Raw genomic sequence first — 19,552 nt, 5'->3', positions numbered from 1 at the left:
TACTACCTTCAGACAGTATAGAGTTTTCTCCAAAACGGCATCCTTTCGACCAAAATCACCTTTAAATGGATCCAAAACCAGTGGATTATTATATACTAGGGGTATTCCGGCGCTACGCGCCGGGTTGGGGATATTTGTTTGATTCAGTTTTGAAAATCTTGTGTTTTGGTATTTAGGTGTTAGGAGTGTATGTAGTGGAGTGCAGTTGAACGGTTTTGCATGTCTAAAAAGTATTTAAATTGGTATGGTCTTTACCGGTAGTTTGTGTTTTGAAAGTGTTTATATTTTGGGGACGATAAATGAGGGAATGGTTTGTATCTTGGAGTAATATATGGTATGGTCTTAACCATCTCGTGTGACATGGTGTTTGTGTTTTATTATAAAGTTTGGAAAACCGTAAATTCAATGTATAATCGAAGAAGGCATTGTTTGTATAACTTAGTTATAGTTCAATTTGCATTTTTATTTGGTTATGTTCCTATATGTTTGGGTTTTTCTTATGTTTCTGTTAAGTTGTATCCAAGTTGAGTGAGTCAAGGCATGTACGGCTCTTAAAAGTAAACAAACACCCAGCAAAGATAAACGTCACTGATCATATTCCATTGGGGCCAATATTTTCCTTATACATCTTTGGTTTAGAGAATAAACCCATACTTAAACATAACCGTCATAGAGTTAACAAAAAAAGAACATGTAATAGTCAAACCAAAAAATTAAGCACCATGAAGGACTATAAACCTAACAAAAAACCAGTTCGCTACTACACTAATTCAGCCTCCTATGGCCTCTTGGTCCACTTGTATCACCTGCAAATCCATGGATAGGGAACCCTCTCCCTATTGCTTCCTCGTCGCCTGGCAACAAAGGAACCTCATGTTGAAGCATCAATAGTTGGTAGATGAGGTTTGGAAATACCAAATTCGTATCCAAGTCTGTTAAGCGGGTCATCTCGATCACTTGATCATAGACAAGATGACCAAAGCTAATAGGGTTTCGTTTCGCAACAGCATATAGAAGGCGTAGTCTATTTTTGATCATCAAATCAACCTCAGGACCTGGAAGCCAGTTCAGCTCACAAACACGATAAAGAGTTCGGAACGGATTGATCAAAGCGTTGAGGTTGAATCCCGTCCATCCCGAACATTCGCCTCCAGTGAGGTGTGAGATAGCTTCCTTCAGAACAACTTCCCTCCATCCAAAAGACTGAGTAACTGATGGTGTCATCATCAATCGATTGATCACCGAAGGGCTAAACTGAAACCCGTGTCCCCGAATAAGAACACCTTCATCATCAAACGGTTGGTTTGAGATAAACTCTCTCACAACCCTAGGACAGAATGGATGCACATGCATCACAGTGTAAGCCCATCCTACACTATCGATAACCTCAAACGCTGCATCTAAAGAGCGATCCTTAGGGTCAAAAGAACCTTGAACCACAAAGCCTCGAAGAGAAAGACAACGATACCCGGAAGCGGCTTCGTTATTAGGAAAACGGTGAGTTTTATTTCCGATGATCGGAACAGCGCCGGAGAGAATCGAATGATGCGAATGGAACTTTTGAGCGGCTGCGATAGTTTTCTCCGAAGGAATAGTCGACTTCACTGAACCTCCGCCGTCTAGATCGAATGGTAGAAGAACTGATCGGCGTAGCCATGGCGATGAGATTCGAAGAGACAAGGGTGGAGTGAAGGAAGAGGAAGACTCTCGAGTTTCCCTCGCTTTAAAAATCGCGTAAGGCCAGAGTCAGATTATCTTGGCGTGACTTGCATTCTGGGCCAATTAAGGTAAGTAATATATTGGGCTTGTCAGATTTGGCTTGTGGTTAATCACACTCTATAGTTTGTTTTGATTAACTAATGGCGCAGCCCATTTCATATTTGAGAATTTCACCATTGATCATAGTTATAACATATGTTTCTGTTTCAATTAGGTATTAAAATCAACTCTAACCTATTAACGTAACCATAAAATACAATAAGACAAACTATGGGTTATAAAGAAAAAAACCTAAACGCACAGCAATAGAAAGAACAGTTATAAAATTGTTTAAAATGGTAAGAAGCCTAGGTATCAAGTTGTGTGGAATCAGAGCATGTTTGATCCTGTCTAGGAATTATACTCGTTGGAATTATGTAGCTTTCATCCGTTTGCATAAGAGACAATGTATTAGTATAAAGGAAACTTTATTTAAATTTTATAATATTAGAGTCGATATAGGAACCGCATCAGTTACATCATTTGTTTAGATAATGAAGACAATTTTTTTCATTTGCTTAAAATAATAACATGTCTCACAACGGATAGTTATGTCGTTTCTGTGACAATTTATTGTATGCCTTGTGGCCCTATAAGTTGTGATGTAAATTTCAAACCTTTTGACCATTACTCCATGGAGAGATGTTTTGATGCTTTGCCAGCAAGCGTCGGACCGTGCTTTGTTTTCTCTCCATCCTAGTGAATCCAATAGTGGTTTCCCGATGTCCGGATCTCCTCTACATAGCATTATTATACCATAAAGGTAAATAGCATTATCATACGAACCTTGTGCTGCAATCTGGAGGAGTGCCAACCCAGCAGGTATGTTCTCGTTTTGGAAATATTCTTGCATTCCACGTAAGTAATGCGCCTCCAAGTTACCCGCAGAAACGCAAATGTTCAGCAGATTTTGGTACATGGTAAGCGATGACAGTGATTGGACGGTGATAGATCGGATATTTAGGTGTTATAGGACCAAGGGGTTGCGCACAGCTGTGCCAAGACCAGGGAATGCCATGAGGGCATTGTGGAATGCTTCGATTGAGTCTTTAGCTACGAAGAGAATTATTTGAATCTGGCTGAAAATGGGCATTAGCTCTAGCTTTGAGAGTGATCTTTTTCTAGCCATTGGAAGACTTGTAAAGTTTTTTTGGTTTTCTATGATTTGTGGTTGCGTTGGACGATCTTTTATACCTAAAGTAGGGTAGGGTTTTAGATGGTTTGTAGGGTTAGTAAGTGTGATATTTTGTCAATTTTTTTATCGGGAGATTGATTTGATTTCTGAAATTTTCGGCAAGTTAAAGTTGTGATCCCTAATTTTATGCATCATATAATGATAACACTTATTAACGTCATATTTGACGGAATCGATTTGGTTATTGTGTTGGGTTAAGATGGTTTAACGGTGGAGTTGCTTTTTTAAAAAATTTCTTTTCTTTATGGGATATTTCTTGTTGCTGTGGCTTTAAGTATTAGTTGTGAATATCATAAAATGAGAAAGTGTTTAAAAAAAAAAAGTTTACGTACTTCGAAATGTAATCAAAAGCTGAAAAAGAAATGCAAATGTCTAAATCGAAATAAGGATAGTTTGGCATGTGCGCAACGTTGAGAGTGGTTCTCCCGTAGCTGCTTTACACACTTGATACTGATTTACTCTTTCTTAGATAATTTGCATGACGAATCCAACGAATCTCCGCATCATTTTGTAGTGGAAACAGCTTGGACAGATGTTGTCCTTGTCGTTTTTGTCATTTGTGGCAGGTGAGCGGTGGCTGATTGCTCTTCAAAGTGGCTGTGTACTCAGGCTTCAAAATGACATAAACAAACCTCATTGACCTCTTCACCTCTCTCCAAGCACGCTTAGTGCGACGTCTGCTTGCCTCCCACCCAAGGGTACGTAAGATAGTTTTTCCTTCTTCAATGTTTCCCATGCATGAAACAACGATGCCATACAGATAGGTACCATTGTCGTAGGAACCTTCAGCTGATTTTCTTAGGTGATGTAACCCAACGGTCCTGTTGTCGTAGGCGAAGAACTGCTTGATACCTTCAATATAGTGAGCAGCCGGATTGTTGCTGTTGATAGCCTTCACCATAAGATGCTGATAACGATAACACGTTAGGATGGGATTCATCGCCTGTGGACGTAGGTTGAGACGTTTGATGACGTGATCATCTTGCACGGCGGAAGAAATCGTCCGTGAGACAGTTAAGCAGTGGCTTATATCTTCAACAGAAGATGAAGCAACCCGGGCTAGAATTTCAGCAAGGAGTTCTTGGGGTAGAGATTCGATTAGAGATAAACTGTTTTCAGTAGACATTTTGCGTTATGTGGAAGAGATTTTTTGTTTTCTAGGTGGAGATGTCGATAGGTTTATAGTGAAACTATAACTTTAGGGTGCCTTTTGAATTCCATGAGTGTAAGCCTGTAACCGATTGTTAAATTTTAATTGCTGGTAAAGCGAATAAGCAATTAAAACATAGTCGGTGTTGTAGTTTAATGCTCACTTTTAATTCCCTCGGACGACGGTTTTCGTATATTTTTTTAAGTTTATATGCAGAAGATGGCTAAGACCGGTGCTTAAATATTCAGGTTTTGGTTTGATTTATTAATCCATTGTTCTTATAGCTATTCTATTGAGTAAGGAATAATTGTTGTGTGTAATTTTTTCCGTATATAGGGCGTTGTAATCTATGTTATTTTTGGGTTGTTTTACATATTATAAAGGAAATAGAGCGATTAAATAATTAATTGGGGTTGTAAAATCCATAATTTGTATTGTTGTTCTCTTCTTTTAAATTTTCATGTTTTCCTTTTAACTCTCATTGCAGCTACGTTTTAATGCTGTATTAAACGAAAAGGCTGAGTACATACTACAGCAACGTTCGCTTGGGTGCTTTAAAAGTCATGAACTCAATGAATCCTGTGACAATCATAATTCAGATATTTTAACTCGGCTGGGCACTCATTCAATGGAAACGACTGTGTTTTAACATAATAAGACATAACCCGTAGATATTTTCTATTGTTAATTAAACGACTGTGTTTTAAAATAATAAGACAGAAACCAAACTATATAAGTAAATTGTGATGATCTTAGACGGTATATTTCTTTTGGTGTTTATTAATTAGTTATTCAGGGGTATCATGTTCCACGAACATACTCATAACTGTGTTACCTATGATTCCATTAATTATATGCTACTTGAAGCAGAACATTTTTGACCGAGTTGGAAGGCAGTAACTGGGTATGCATGCAGCATCTGATTTAGAGTTGTGAGGATAATTAGAGCTTGGTAACATGAATTCATCTCCTATTATAACTTGCTCGCCGTCCTCATGACTTCTTCCTTCTGTGTTCACGGTGGGTGCAGTTCCATGACCAACTTAAAAAATCCATTCGGTAAAGTCCTTGTCAGCTTGTCTCGCTCTCATGGTGATGGTTAAAGTATAAACCTCAGGAAATGGCCTGAGGTATGACTTGCTGATTGAGGCTTTAGGTGTTTTCTTGATTGGACCGATTAACGTAGACATGAGTTCGAACATTCGATATTGGTGGGTGTTGTTTTTTTAAGAAAAAACTTTGGTAAACCGCTAATATTTTTTAAAAATCGAAGAAGACATTATTTGTATAGCTGAGTCATAGTACATAATATTGTTAATTGGTTCTATTCCTTTTAGTTGTTTTTCCTTTTTGTCTTTTATTTTTTTGTTAACTATTATCCAAGGGGCGTGCTTGGCAAGGCATCTACGGATCTCAAAACTTAACGACTACTGACGAAAGATAAACGGAGACGGAAATAAACAATCAGAAAGGGCAGACAGAGTCAGAAAGACTTTCCCTTGGTATTACGTCTTTGGAAACGCAACGATCACCTACCAAAGGAAAAACCAGAGAAGATTCGACGGAGCTGGACTCAGCTATGTGTCAAAAGGTTAGAAAGAAAAGTTTTTGAGGCTCCGATTCAATCCAAACTGCGGAAAGAGTGAGAGAATATATAAGTTCGGGAACGAAGCTATGAGAAATGCGTAAGTATATGTCTTGTTTAAAAGATTGGAACGCTCTGGGTATGGTGATGAAAAGAGTTTTTTTTTATCCCGACTCCATCTCATGAAGACGACCGTGGGCGTCTCTGGGGTTGTTGGTAACTGGAATAGTTGCGCACCTGTTGCCTGCAGGAAAGCATGGAAGATTAGGATATATATATTGTTAATTCGTGTTAGCTTATTTTACTAAAACATGATAGCATGTACTTACTTGTCAAGAGGTTGTTGAAATTTTTTTTGTAAACAATGTTGGTCACAGCATCTGTTCTAGTTGCACCTTCTGTATCGTCTAGAATTCGTAGACCTTCCGGAGTTGTGACTCGAGAGAGAGCAACGTACAATTGCCCATGACTGAAAACGGGTCTTGGGAGATAGAGGGCTACCTGCTTCAGACTCTGGCCTTGGCTTTTATTTATTGTCATTGCATAACACAATCTAATTGGATAGTGCCGCCTGCGAAACGTGAATGGATGTATAGTATCGGTTGGTGAAAGCTGAATCCTTGGAATCAAGACCCTTTCCCCGACATGAGTACCGGTTAATAGCTCAGCCTCCAAAACCCTGTGGCCAAGGCGTGAGATCATCATCCGGGTTCCATTGCATAACCCATTTTTTTGGTTGAGGTTGCGGAGCATCATGACTGGAGCACAGACTTTCAGACATAGTTTGTGAGGTGGCAGACCTGGAAAGTCCAGTGAGTTCAAGTACTCCTGAGGGTAGTTATTTGTCCAGTCATCCTCGGGTGTACTCTCAAAGGCAAGACTGTCTGAACTTAGAAATTCTTTTTCGGCAGAAGGAACTTTAGACAGTAGATAAGAGTTAATTTCATGGGCACTTGCGTTTGTTGGAGCTAAGATAGCTCTTTCTGTCAAGTAAGCATGGGTAAGATGGTTCTTAACAAAGTCAGGGTAAGCAGCGTCTGATACAGTTAGATGAGGATTATCTGACCTCGGCAGCATGAATTTATCTTTAATTAGAACCTCCTCTCCACCATCATAACTTACTTCATCTGTCTCCACAATTGGCGCCGTACCATTCCCCACCTCGAGAATCCATTCTGCAAATTCTCTGTCTGCTTGACTGAGTCTCATGTTGGTGTTTAGCGTGTAAACTTGTGCATATGGCCAGAGGTAGGACTTGCTAATAGATGCCTTAACGGTGTCTTGTCTACTTCCATGAGGAACAACAGGTAAAACTTGCCTGAAATCACCACCAAATATCACTGTTTTCCCTCCGAAAGGTTTATTAGCTGCTTCTGGATTATGCAGAGACTGTAAGTCCCTAAGCGTGCGATCTAGAGTTTCAAACGCTTGACGGTGAGCCATTGGAGCTTCGTCCCATATGATCAAGTCAGATTTTGCAATCAGAGTAGCCAACATAGATCCTGCTGTAATCTCACAAACTGTCTCATCAGATAAATTGACGGGAAGTTTGAAGCGGGAGTGAGCTGTCCTCCCTCCTAGGTAGCAGCAGAGCTGCAATTACTGCTGAAGCGACTGGGATGACGACTTTCCCGACTGATCTCAGCTTTGCTATAATTGTTCTGTATAAGAACGTTTTCCCAGTCCCTCCTGCACCGTAGACAAAGAACAGTTGCCCGGATTGATTGTCAACCGAGTAAACTACGGCATTGTAAACTTTTTGTTGATCCTCATTCATAGTGGCAAACAGTTTCTCGTGCTCGCTTGCTTCTTTCGCCGTATCATAATTCAGTTCCTGACGCAAGACAGTGTTTGAGATTTCTCTAAGCACACTCTCGTTTGGCTTTGGCATCCCTTTGAAATCATTTAAGGATTTGTCATTTTTTTTGAGGAGTCGCTCGATTTCTATCAAAGTATATTGTTGCAGCTGTAGATCCGGAAGAATCAAGCCAGGGAAGTTAAATTCTCGCTGCTTCATGTACAATATATCTTCTGCCAATATCTGCCAGGTATGATCCCAAAGCTTCAGGGGGTTTGCAACTTCACAGTAGATCAATATGAGGACAAATAACCTCCTAAGTTGACGTCCAGTAGCCCAGTAGGAAGGCTCAACAATTGCATCATGCCATTCTTTATCGTCGTCTAGTAAGCCACGTGCATAGCAAGCATCGCAGAACTCTTTAAACGTTGTACCGCCCACGGTACAGAGATGCTCAAAGCTCGTGGAGCCTTTAACGACGTTGAGAAGGATTCTCAGATAATAGTCATCTCCTGCAGTAGGATGTATGTACGGAAGCCTGCCTATAGATGCTCCATGCTTTCTTGGTGTCCAAGTTTTATCGTCAGTGTGGTAGACAAACCGAGATGGGAACTGAACATAGCTCTCTGGCTTCTTCGTATTTTTCGTTAGCCACAAAATACGCAGTCAGCATTGTCTTCTCGATATCCTCCTTTGAAAGGACTTCCTCTAAGCTCTTATTCTGGTCGTATAGCAGTCTCTGCTTGCCTGGGAGATGGATTTTCAACTTCATCACGGAAGGCTGGTTGTGATGAATGTGGAAAGAAAAGAGCCTCCAAGATGCTTCACAAGCTGAAATGTAATGACATCCCAAAAATCTATCTATCTCGTCCAGTTCAAGATGCTCTCTTTTCCTATCAAGCGTTGCTTTGTCTTCACAACCAGTCTGCTCAAGCCGAGCCAGTGCTCGATCCACCCCTTTAGTTATGTACTTGAACAGATATTTGATTGCACTTGTTTTGCAGCACCACTCAACATTGATGTGTGATTTGTATTTCTTAAGGAGAGAAAGGTTATGAGGGACGACGTAACGGTTATTTAATTCAATATCGCCTTTTAAAACTGATGCCCTTGTATCGACCTGACGTTTGTAAACAACAAAACTAGACTTGTCAATGGTTGTGTTGTTGGAGTATGGTTTGGGGTATTTTTTGTGCATTCTCCTTTTTCCATACATGGTGACAAAGGTCGTTGTTTTCCACAAGGACCGTGGATCATGTGTCGCTCCACCAACTCAAAACCCTCAGGGTCTGCTTCCTTGTCCGGTAGTTCCGCTGATATGTACCTGTCAATGATCTCAGCTGTTGCTTCTCCTTTCAAACCTTCAAACCAGAGAAGAATATGTGCGTGGGGGAGGCCACGTTTCTGAAACTCAACCGTGTAGACGACTATCATGTTTAACAAAGAGAAACGTTAGACAATTAACGAATGATGAATAATTAGTGGTCCATTCAGGCTAAAAAAATCATTTACGTCAGGTAGACTACATATAAATGTTAATAGTTATATCTACTATTTAAAGGTAGACATGTTTGTATGTGTAGTAAATATATTAACTATTATGGTTGTAATTTTTTTTTCAAAAAACGTAATCTGAGTATAGCATAATTCTGACACCTTCTCATATGTTAACTTCTTATATATTACTACCAAATATTGTTGCTTATAAACTCCGATTTTTAAAAGTATATAGTATGTTTTTTATTTAAAGTTGTTATTTTTATAAGATAACAGCCCTGTTCTTTATACGAACGCGGAACCAGCGGCAGCGGCAGAGAAAATACAGTGCGACTTAAGCAAATTAAACGGTACGGAAAATTGAAGTGGCCGCGAGTGAACTGCCGGAAGAACAAAAGATGAAATTCAGTTGTCGCTGAAATATTCAGCGTTCATTTTACTCCTCCTTTGTAGAATAACTGAATATCTCAAGGCTTATTCAAGGCTGAATATCTGAATATCTCAAGGCTAAAATAACTGAATAACTGAATATCTGAATATCTAAAATAACTGAATAACTGAATATCTCAAGGCTTCTGTAAGTGCAGCTTCCAGGAAACTTCAGAGGTGGTGTGTGGGTTTAACAAGTGTTCTATCTCAAATGGAGATACTGTAGATTCACTTAAATAGTAATATCATGATTATAATAATGAGAATCTAAAGGGAGGAGTCAGAATCTGGATTGTGTGTTTAATATTGAAAAGAAGTGTAGTGAATAAAAGGAAGTAGTAGAGAGTGGATGAGTTTGGATTTTTGCTATAGAAGACGCGGTTTTGTTGCATCACCTGTGGACCCTCATGCGATACATTCCATAACCTTGTGATGCTAATGGTTGGTGGAGAAAGTGGATTTATCCTCAAACAAATGTCAAAGTTCATTGGTTCATGTACTCTTCCGGAGTCAATTCAACGAGAATAATAAATTCACTGGCAGTTCCCTCTTCTTTTTGTAACAAAATAAATTCCCAAACTCTCTAGGGGTCCCATTCAAAAACAAAGAAAAAATCTTTTGTAATCTTTTATTTTGTGGCACCTGAACTAGGTTTGGATTTCTGAATATCTGTTTGGGTTCAGCTCAGGTTTCTCAGTTCCATTTTTAAATTTCATTTGGATTTTACATATATAAGCTTGGATTGGTTTCAGTTTATAATACCACGAGTTTAGATATATTTGATCTTCGTGTAAAATTTATTTTGGATACAAATTTATTTTGAGTTATTCAGCGTTCATTTTACTCTTTGAAATATTCAGCGTCAAAAAAACATGCTGGATTTGTTACATAAGTGATGTGGTTGACTTATTTTTGCCGTGATAATAGCTTAAATTTCAGTCGCAGCCGTTGGTCGCCACGTTCACGAAAAGAACAGGGCTAACATGGGAAATTTTATTTAAGTATACGTTAATTTATTGACCACACTAACGTTTTAGTTTCAAACCTGCGGCTAGTTTGGGGAAGAAGACGCCTTTCTTGAAGTCTGACATCATCTCCTCCAACTTGAGTTTAAAAACTCTAGATTCAAGGTCTGGTCTGTTGTTTGGTGAATCACCTCCGTAGACTTCCAAGTGGTTTTTCACTTCAACCCAATTTGGGTTTGCCGTGAATGTGATGAACGCATTAGGATTACCATACCAGCGACAAATGGCCATGGCATCCTGATATTTCTCAGACATATATCGAGGGCTTCCGGTGAAAGAAGGAGGCAAGATGACTTTTCTGCCAAGTTTTCTAGCGTCTGTGTCTCCACTCTCCAATGCATCACAAACGTTTGTATATAACTCAGCCCTTAGCTGTTTCTGGTTAAGTCTGATGAACCTCAACCTCTCCTGCTCAGTTGCGGTGTAAACGTCTACAATATACTGATGAAACAATCTCCCTGACTTGATAATAGTCATGCCCTCTGATGGCCTTGTCTGGATCTGGTGGGCAAAGTACTCTCTCTCATGGTCATGTACTCTCTCTTTAGTTTGGAGTGCTCTGTGTGTTGATACGGAATCCTCTCGTCGTACCCATATTCTCCGTACGGAAAAAGCAACGTATACTGAAGACTCATGTATAGAGGATGTAGATCGCTTATCCTTTGCAGCTTAGATGTCTTGTACTCAAGAACAATATCTTTTCCTGCTGATTCAGCTGTGGAATCACCAACTAAAAGACCACCTATTTCACTTGCAGTAGGCAGGTCATACTGTCTTCCGCGATGCTTCTGGTACACTAATCTCACGCTAAATTCTACTGCCCCACCAGATAGGACTCGATCTCGAGCATGTCTAAAAGTTTTAGCAAGGTGATTATTTTCATCCAGCATCTTGATCAGGTCAGCAACCAACCTGTCGTCAATTTCTAAAGCTGAGGTACCTTTTGAGAATGCTTTTTTCCTGTTTGCCACTTCATTGTCGGTGTCAACTATATAGAGCTGGAGATACTGTGGAAATTTTCCGTCAGGGTGGAGCAGAGATCCTATCTTGTGGTGGGTTTGACCCAGAGCCGGTCCTAGGAATCTAGGGGCCAGAAGCAAAAAAAAATTATTGGGCCGATTAGTATTAAGTATTAACACTGAATAAAAAATAGTTGTATTATGATGGGGGAAGCGTTCGAACTCATCACCTTGGACAGTTAACCATAGTGCCATGACCAAATTAGCTAAAGGAACTTACTGTCAAATTTCGGCCGAAAATATAGTTATTATTTGTCGGCCGGAAGCAACTGCTTGGTCCGCTTCCACTCAGGGCCGGCTCTGCTAACAACAGATGCTGAACATTCTGGGGGATTTCTATGTCTCTTGAACAACAGCCTCCGCAATCCAAACAATGGCCTGACAATTCGGGCATTTCACTAAGTCCCACTTGTTAACAACTGGGCGTCGATACCTAGCTGCAGATTTTTTGTTTAAAAAACATTAGTTTAAATGGGAACAGAAAGTGGGTGGCTCATGAACATTAGAGGTTCAACTCATACCTGGACGGCTTCCACTTGTAGATGCAACATCTGTTAAAAAGAGGTTAAGCTGTTTTAATTACCTGTAAACTTGTATAATGTGTATAGATTTGTGAGATATCTTACTCTTATCCCGAGTGGCTATTCTTTTAGATTTCTGTTTCTTTATTCGCAAGGCTCTACTTGCCCTTGCGGTAACTGAAACGCAAGTTCATTAAGCTAGGATTAATACAAGAACGCGTTTAGCCAATCGATGAGCTAGTCAGTTTATACCTTGTTCAGGGGAATCAACATCAATGTCGTCAATCTGATCAGGAAGGATAGGTGCTTGTCTAGGCTGTATGTCTTGCTGCGGTAAGTTTGCATTCCGTCTCGCATTATTCACTGGGAAAAGTTAAAAACTTGGAAACTGAGTTTCAAATGTTCGTGTCCTACTTAAAAAGCCTAGCAGCAGATTGTTGTTTACCAGTAGATCGGTGAACGGCTGATCTGAAGCTGAGCAGGTTGGCAGGAGCGATGGGAATATATTGAGATTGTAGCCAGGGGCGGCGCTGATCCGATACTGGTGAAAGTTAGAGTAAAGGTCAGTCTGTAGGAAAAGCATTGGAAGATATGGAAATGATGGCATAGCTACGACTAACCATTTTTCTTTTTGCGGCTTCTCTTTGTTGCAGAGGATGACCCTGCTGTGGATAGTGTAGATAATCCATGTCCTCTCAGTGAACTAACTTCAGTTGCTTTGCGTGCAAGTTCTTCTTGAGTCTTCACCATTTGTCGAAGTACAGATGATAGAGAGCCGGAATGATGGTCACAATTACATTTGTAAAGTAAAAACGAAGGGGTCTGTGAGTAACGGCTGCGTGGTTTCAGTTTGAGCGTAGGAGTAAAGACTGAATATGGGAGGTGGATAGACATAATGAATATGTTGCAGTTATATTAAAGTTGCTGCATTCAACTTCTGTATGAGAGAAAGAGTCATGGACGCCTGAGAAATAGATCTAAGCATATTGTGCCTCTGTCAATTTATTCATAGTCTGAGCATTTCAAATTTATATCCTAAATGATAGGTGTTCCATTTGTTTTAAGTTTTTCCATTTCTAGCGCCAAAAAAAGTTTCCAATACACAAAATTTTTTTACACATATATATATATGAATATGCGTATGGACGCGATGCAATGAATAAAATGCAAAAATGGCTTTGAATATTCGTAATTATTAGTGTGTTGGAGGTGCCCATCGGTAAATGTTTTTTTTTTCATGATCAATTTCGGGTTAACTTGACTTTTAAAAAGTCTTTCAACGACCAGATAATATTTTTTTCCGACGATGCTATATGTCAACTCATTCCTCCACATTGACTCATAAGAAGAGGCGAAAGCTTCATCTTAAAGAAAAGCCATGCAAATTGTTATCGTGAAAAAGATTTGCATAGATAAAAATGGAAATTAACAACCACTGAGAAATTGTCTTGCATAAGAAAGCCAAAAAATAAAAGCAAAGTTCAAACTGGAGAAAGCAAAGTGATAAAATAGAAACGTGGTTGTCAAGTTATCGGAAAAGGTCTCATTCCACACGTGCCTTCTTACGTGCACTCTCTTCCATAGCAAACTGTTCCTCTTCTGCTGCCTCACGGCTGCCAATTGAACCACTGGCTGAAGATACTCGTGCCACGGTCTGAGAGACTACAGGTTGAGGGACCTCTTCGGTTTCCTGAAACCAACATATATAGCAATGTCGCTGATTTAATATTTATAACATGAGAATCTTTTGATAAGGGGAAGGGGAAATCACTCACAGCAAAGCTTGGGGTGGGAGCTATCTCTGGTGCAGCAAACATGCGTGAGATTGTGAAGGTCTGGTGGTTTGCAGTGAAGTTGAAGTCTGTTAGCTTGAGCTGGAAAGTGTATGTGTTACCAACAATGTTATCGAGAGTTCGAGGAAGCTTAGTGTCAACATGGGCACTAATACCAATCCCCTGCCAAAGTACCAAAAACATTACAAATGTATTGAGTTTCACAAACAATCGTAAACGCTGGAATGGGTTTAAAAGGAATTACCACAATCTGCGCAGCTTCGGAAGCTAGCACATTAGTCAGCTTAGCAACTTCTTTATCAAATCCAAGGAAAGACGATGTGCCAGTCGGGTCTGAAACAGAAAATGCTACCCGATACCTATCGGACATAAATGAATTTCAGCATTTGGTTCAATGACACAATAAACTTAAAAGTTGAAAAATTACTTCAGTTCAGCTACAGCATTGGTTTCATTGCATGAGGGACAGGTGAATGAAGATTCCTCGCGGATAAGTTTCTTTGAACAGAGAGAGCAGCCAATGTAGCACCAACCATCGCCAAGTTGAATCCCAGTTACTTTAGCCGTGCAAAGGAATTCGATGATCTGTTAAAGGGAAAAAAAAACGATTAATTAGACAATTCTAAAGAGGGAGTAACTTCTAATGTATCAGTTTGTACCCGAGGTTCAGCAGAGAGAACAAACTTGTTAAGCTCAGCGACGGTGAGAGGTTCGATCTTTTGTGCATGAACCACCTTTGATGAAGACCCTGTCTCGTCTGCTCCACCACCTGGTAGTCTGTAAGAAGATAATAATGAAAACGCATCAAAAGGAATAGAATACAGGGAACCAAAATATCTACTGTAGATTATAAACCAAAGGTCTCGCCTTTCAAGCCGATCCTTTCCAGCTGAGGTCTCGGTCAAAGAAAATCCTTGAAGCAGATGTTCCATTCAAGTATAACTTGCCTGCCAACAGTAATGTGGAGTTATCTAAGAGAACAAAAACCACTATGACAAATGAGACTACTTTAAATGGAATGCTCTTTTACCCAAGACTATTTTAGGATTGATTCCGGTGACGAGGACAATCCGTGGCTCCCGCCCGTATCCATCCAACTTGGTGTGGAACGCAACAGCTAAGGAATCAAAAAGACTTACACAAACATTTACATCACTGCAATTAATATGAAGAACATTGTTAGACATTGTAGATAGTGTAAACGATAATAACAAACAAATACAATAACACACAGAATACCTCTCCATACGAAGAGTAAGCATCACGCGTTGTGCTCCGGGTAAACGGTCCGTGATGGTACTCCTAATTGCACGAACCTCCCCAATAACATCTGAGGTATTATAGTACGATCACATTACCGTGCGAAATGATTTCAAAAGTCTTATATCAAGGAAAGAAATACCTGGGAGCTGTCTGGAGGTGTTTGCTAACTCAAGAATCTGTTCATGTGTTCGGAAGCGGAAATGTTCTGTAGGTATGATTCTAGCAGTGGCAGCAAGCTTCTCAAAATCAGTTCCTTCATTGAAACGGATGGAGACAGGGCCATCACTCAACTTGAATTTTGGTTTGCTGCGTGTAACGTCAAATCCGCTGAGAGTGTAAACCGATCCTTCAGCAAGACGTTCCCTGAACTTACGTTGGTGAACAGCAGAAACACACCCTTGAACCAGGGTATCCTGTTGATATCAAAGGAGAGAAACATCAGTTCATCAAATAAGCCTAACTGTCAAGAGAGCTAATCGGGTAAAATTTAAAAGCAACTGGTAATTTCTTTAAAATTCTGAATTAAAATTATAACGGAAGTGAATTATGTTTCTGGCCTCAAGAAACAATTGAAATTAAAATTTTGTCTGAATCAATCAATTTTTTTCTAAAATGGAACTTAATAAATGTTTCTGTCCTCAAAAAACAATAAAAATTAAAATTAAAGTTTTGTCTAAATCAATTAAATTTTTTTCCAAACAGAACAACGCGCTACCAAAAAAATTTGGATCTTGAACACATAAAATCGGGGAAGAATACTTACAGCCTCATCGATGAGCAGCATCTCAATACTCATCAGTTCACCACCTTTGTTGATATTTCTGGCCTCCCAGAACCTCAGCAAGCGGACCTCAGCAGTATTAGAGCATCGTCCGACTCTCAAATTCGCAAGCAAAGTGTATGAATTAGCCATCTGAAAATGTTGCTTCTAGGAGATCGTGTGTTTGAGCAAATCGTTTCAGTTGCGAGGTGAAGGGAAAGTGACACTACGAGAAAACATAATCTTAACGAGGGCGGTTTTCCTCGTTATTTCGTCGTAAAAGAGGCTTTACGACGAATTAGCGAGGAAACGCGTTTGCTCGTTACACGTCCGTCGTAACACATATTTCCTCGCTAATTCGTCGTAACTTAGCGAGGAATATATTTCGTCGTAAAGACGAAGTAGAACGATTCGTCGTAAAGACGTCGCTACAATTCCTCGTAAGGACGTCGCTACAATTCCTCGTAAATAACTCGAAAACAGTTCCTCGTAATCTACACGTAAATACCTTGAAAGATTTTCCTCGCAAAATACACGTAACAACCACGAAATGATTTCCTCGTAAAATGGTCGTAAACATTTCCTCGTTATTTCCTCGTAAATAATTCCTCGTAAAATACTCGTAAACTGTTTCTCGTCATTTCCTCGTAAGATTTCCACGTAAAGAGGTCGTACATTAGCTACGAATTTACTTCGTTTTTATTATTTTACAGAATTTTAAAATATAATTAAAAAATAATTAAAATTATTTAATTTAATAATAAATTAAAATTCAAAATAAAAGTAAATTCATATGAAAATATTTTATAAATAAATAAGTTTTGAATTTATATAATACAACAACAAAAAAAAAAACTAAGGGTCGTTCATCGCCCGGTAGAATTCATCACTCCTCCTCGTAACATCCGCCTCGTTATGTACGTCGCCGGATGACTCGCCATGAATGGGATGTTGTTGTCGCATGTTCCTCAACATGGACTCCCATTCCGGATTTGTGGCCGCAATAACGTCTAAGAAGCCCTCGACTCCACCCATACGAGATTTTGTCGCGGTCAACTCGTTACGCAGCTGAGCGGACTCTCTACGCAGCTCCGTGACTTCATCATCCCGTCGCTGACCATAAGACGATGTCGCTCTCGGAACATCGTTGACGGAACCAATACCCAATGTCCGTCCCTTTTTTTTAGGGACAACCTTAAAAACAAAAAATAAATATTGTAAGTAAATATTTAAAGTTAAATTAAATGAATAATTAAAAATTATTTTTTTTGAAAATTTACCTCCTCGTAAATCTTATCCACTTCAAGTGTGGATAAGGTGACGGGTAATCCGTCGGTAGACTGCTGGGTCAGCTGAGTCTGGCGGTCTTCAACCCGAGCAACTACGTCGTTGTAGATTTGCTCGGACTTGCCATCTACAAATACGCCCGCCTTGTTCTTGTGGGTCCTCTCGTAAAGTTCCATAAGAGACGGGAGATGTCCCGTCTCTTTGGCCTAAAAAACAGTTAAGAAAGTTAGAATAAATTAATATAATTATTAAAAAAATTATTTAATAAAATTTTAATTACCATTTCCAAACGGACACCGGCGTGGGGTTTTTGGCCCGTAGTGTGAAGCATCGGCCCGTTCCCGTGCTCATCGACCGTGTTACGGGAGTTAGAGCAAGCCTGGGCGATTCTAATCGAATCAGGAAGGCGCCAATAACGGATGAGGCCATCCCACACGTCCGTGGTGAGCTCAGCGGGTTTGCCACGCTCATACCCCTTCACGATCCAGTCACCCTTCCAGTTGGAGACCGTGTCCAACAAGCGAACTTTCGCTTTCGCGTTAAACTTCTTCCTCACCCTCTCAGTGATCCCCAAAGCCCAATTATATTTTTGCTGTTGGAAAAAATAAATTAACAATTAGTTTTTTAGAAAGTATATATATAAATCATGAAAAAATTAAAATATATATAATTAATTAATAGAAACTTACAGCGTAAATTTTGAACCACGTCTTTCTGACGTAGTGAGGCGTCTTACTCCAGTTTGGATGTGCCATGGAGAAGTAACCCTTGATCGTGTCGGTTACGTCCGATGCAAGACATCCGTCAACCCCCCACCTGGAAAATACAAATTTAAAATATAAATTATTTTTTAATGTTATAAAAGATATTTAAACGAATTAAAAAAATTAATGCAACATACCACAACGTTCCGTCCGGTCGGTCTGGGTCGATGACTGGTAAACCTTCTCTGCCTGGCAGACTGAGAATGTCCTCTACCGTGTACTGCGAGTAAGGAGCACTCGGAGGCACCATCAGATCAGGATGAATATCAGCGACCATCGGAGGTGCCATCGGAGGAGGCACAGGAGGAGGCATCGGAGGAGGCACATGAGGAGCCGATGGTGCACTAGAAGAAGTAGACCCAGAGACTCTCTGAGTGTACTGAGTCTCGGGGACAGTCTCCTGGCCCGAAGAACTGGGAGCGGAAGAAGAGGCCGGGTCTAAACGACTACCCGGCTCACCGAAGATCTCTCTGTAATGGGCAGTAAGTCTTCCTTTTCGAACCTGGAAAAAAAAATGAAATTTTTAAAATTAACATCAACAATATATTTTCCAACATTATCCACCTAATCAACACTAAATAACATAAAATCCGCAAACCTATCTAAATTCCCTATACTAACCACCTAATCTATCCTAAACTAACCAAATTAGAGAGGAATCAGAGAGGCTTACCATTGCTACGAAATGGAGAGGAAGTAGAGAGGAAGTAGAGAGGAAAGAAAGAGTGAGCGGTCGGGTGTATATATAAGATTACATATCGTCGCAAATTCGTCGTAAATTTACGACGAAATAGCGAGCAGTTACAAAGGCCCGTGTTTTTTTTTACGAGGAAATGGCGAGGAATCACAAAGGCCCGTGTTTTTCTTTACGTGGACTTTACGACGATTTTGCTTACGTGGAATTAACGTGATTTATGTTTAAATCTTTTTACGTGGTCTTTACGACGATTTCATCCTACGTGGAATTAACGAGTGTTATGTTTAAATCCCTAGAACCCCAAACCCGAAACCCGAAACCCCAAACCCCAAACCCCAAACCCCAAACCCCAAACCCGAAACCCCAAACCCGAAACCCCAACCTCGAAACCCCAAACCCGAAACCCCAAACCCGAAACCCGAAACCTGAAACCCGAAACCCCAAACCCGAAACCCCAAACCCCATATTCCTTATTTTCTACTTCATATATTCCAAACCCCCATCTTTAATTTTCTACTTCATATATTCCAAACCCCAAACCCAAAACCCGAAACCCCAAACCCGAAACCCGAAACCTGAAACCCCAAATCCCATATTCCTTATTTTCTACTTCATATATTCCAAACCCCCATCTTTAATTTTCTACTTCATATATTCCAAACCCCAAACCCGAAACCCCAAACCCCAAACCCGAAACCCGAAACCCCAACCCCGAAACCCGAAACCCCAAACCCGAAACCCCAAACCTGAAACCCGAAACTCGAAACCCCAAACCCGAAACCCCAACCCCGAAACCCGAAACCCGAAACCCCAAACCCGAAACCCGAAACCCCAAACCCGAAACCTCAAACCCGAAACCCGAAACCCAAACCCCCATCTTTAATTTTCTACTTCATATATTCCAAACCCCCATCTTTAATTTTCTACTTCATATATCCCTAGAACCCCAAACCCGAAACCTGAAACCCGAAACCCAAACCCCAAACCCGAAACCTGAAACCCGAAACCCGA

General features: G+C 40.1%; 4 protein-coding genes across 4 annotated transcripts; all 4 read right to left on the bottom strand.

The window, feature by feature from the left end:
- Nucleotides 1-1,847: 1,847 nt before the first annotated feature.
- On the bottom strand, nt 1,848-4,079 carry LOC111212653 (F-box protein At2g35280-like). Its single transcript, XM_022714229.2, has one exon. The coding sequence runs from the start codon at nt 4,077-4,079 to the stop codon at nt 3,507-3,509; it is 573 nt and encodes a 190-aa protein (XP_022569950.2). The 3' UTR covers nt 1,848-3,506.
- Nucleotides 4,080-5,852: 1,773 nt separating this feature from the next.
- On the bottom strand, nt 5,853-7,185 carry LOC125590636 (ATP-dependent DNA helicase PIF1-like). The gene is made up of 2 exons (XM_048764274.1): nt 6,018-7,185; nt 5,853-5,932 (listed from the first exon to the last, which is right to left on the bottom strand). The coding sequence occupies exons 1-2, from the start codon at nt 7,183-7,185 to the stop codon at nt 5,853-5,855; spliced, it is 1,248 nt and encodes a 415-aa protein (XP_048620231.1).
- A 31-nt stretch (nt 7,186-7,216) lies between these two features.
- Nucleotides 7,217-10,914, bottom strand: LOC125590635. The gene is made up of 4 exons (XM_048764273.1): nt 10,458-10,914; nt 8,811-8,913; nt 8,088-8,688; nt 7,217-8,044 (listed from the first exon to the last, which is right to left on the bottom strand). The coding sequence occupies exons 1-4, from the start codon at nt 10,912-10,914 to the stop codon at nt 7,217-7,219; spliced, it is 1,989 nt and encodes a 662-aa protein (XP_048620230.1).
- Nucleotides 10,915-13,745: 2,831 nt separating this feature from the next.
- LOC125589611 lies at nt 13,746-15,955 on the bottom strand. Its single transcript, XM_048761906.1, has 7 exons — nt 15,797-15,955; nt 15,173-15,446; nt 15,010-15,100; nt 14,801-14,925; nt 14,198-14,717; nt 14,015-14,129; nt 13,746-13,932 (listed from the first exon to the last, which is right to left on the bottom strand). Exons 1-5 carry the CDS (start codon nt 15,944-15,946, stop codon nt 14,641-14,643), a joined length of 717 nt encoding a protein of 238 aa, XP_048617863.1. The 5' UTR covers nt 15,947-15,955; the 3' UTR covers nt 13,746-13,932; nt 14,015-14,129; nt 14,198-14,640.
- Between the last annotated feature and the right edge of the window lie 3,597 nt (nt 15,956-19,552).

Source organism: Brassica napus, chromosome C7, assembly GCF_020379485.1.
Source record: "Brassica napus cultivar Da-Ae chromosome C7, Da-Ae, whole genome shotgun sequence".
In the NCBI taxonomy this organism is placed as follows: Eukaryota; Viridiplantae; Streptophyta; class Magnoliopsida; order Brassicales; family Brassicaceae; genus Brassica; species Brassica napus.
This window is presented reverse-complemented; position numbering and strand designations above follow the sequence as displayed.

What these genes read in the sequence shown, in the direction of transcription:
- LOC111212653 (XM_022714229.2), bottom strand. Translation starts at nt 4,079, where the DNA reads ATGTCTACTGAAAACAGTTTATCTCTAATCGAATCTCTACCCCAAGAA.
- LOC125590636 (XM_048764274.1), bottom strand. Translation starts at nt 7,185, where the DNA reads ATGTTGGCTACTCTGATTGCAAAATCTGACTTGATCATATGGGACGAA. An exon ending in TTTCAACAACCTCTTGACAA is followed by an intron (nt 5,933 to 6,017) that starts GTAAGTACATGC and finishes GCTTTCCTGCAG; the next exon opens with GCAACAGGTGCGCAACTATT.
- LOC125590635 (XM_048764273.1), bottom strand. Translation starts at nt 10,914, where the DNA reads ATGACTATTATCAAGTCAGGGAGATTGTTTCATCAGTATATTGTAGAC. An exon ending in ACAGCTGAGATCATTGACAG is followed by an intron (nt 8,689 to 8,810) that starts GTACATATCAGC and finishes GTATGGAAAAAG; the next exon opens with GAGAATGCACAAAAAATACC. An exon ending in TATGTTCAGTTCCCATCTCG is followed by an intron (nt 8,045 to 8,087) that starts GTTTGTCTACCA and finishes ACACCAAGAAAG; the next exon opens with CATGGAGCATCTATAGGCAG.
- LOC125589611 (XM_048761906.1), bottom strand. Translation starts at nt 15,946, where the DNA reads ATGGCTAATTCATACACTTTGCTTGCGAATTTGAGAGTCGGACGATGC. An exon ending in TGCTGCTCATCGATGAGGCT is followed by an intron (nt 15,447 to 15,796) that starts GTAAGTATTCTT and finishes TGATATCAACAG; the next exon opens with GATACCCTGGTTCAAGGGTG. An exon ending in CTTACTCTTCGTATGGAGAG is followed by an intron (nt 14,926 to 15,009) that starts GTATTCTGTGTG and finishes TATTAATTGCAG; the next exon opens with TGATGTAAATGTTTGTGTAA.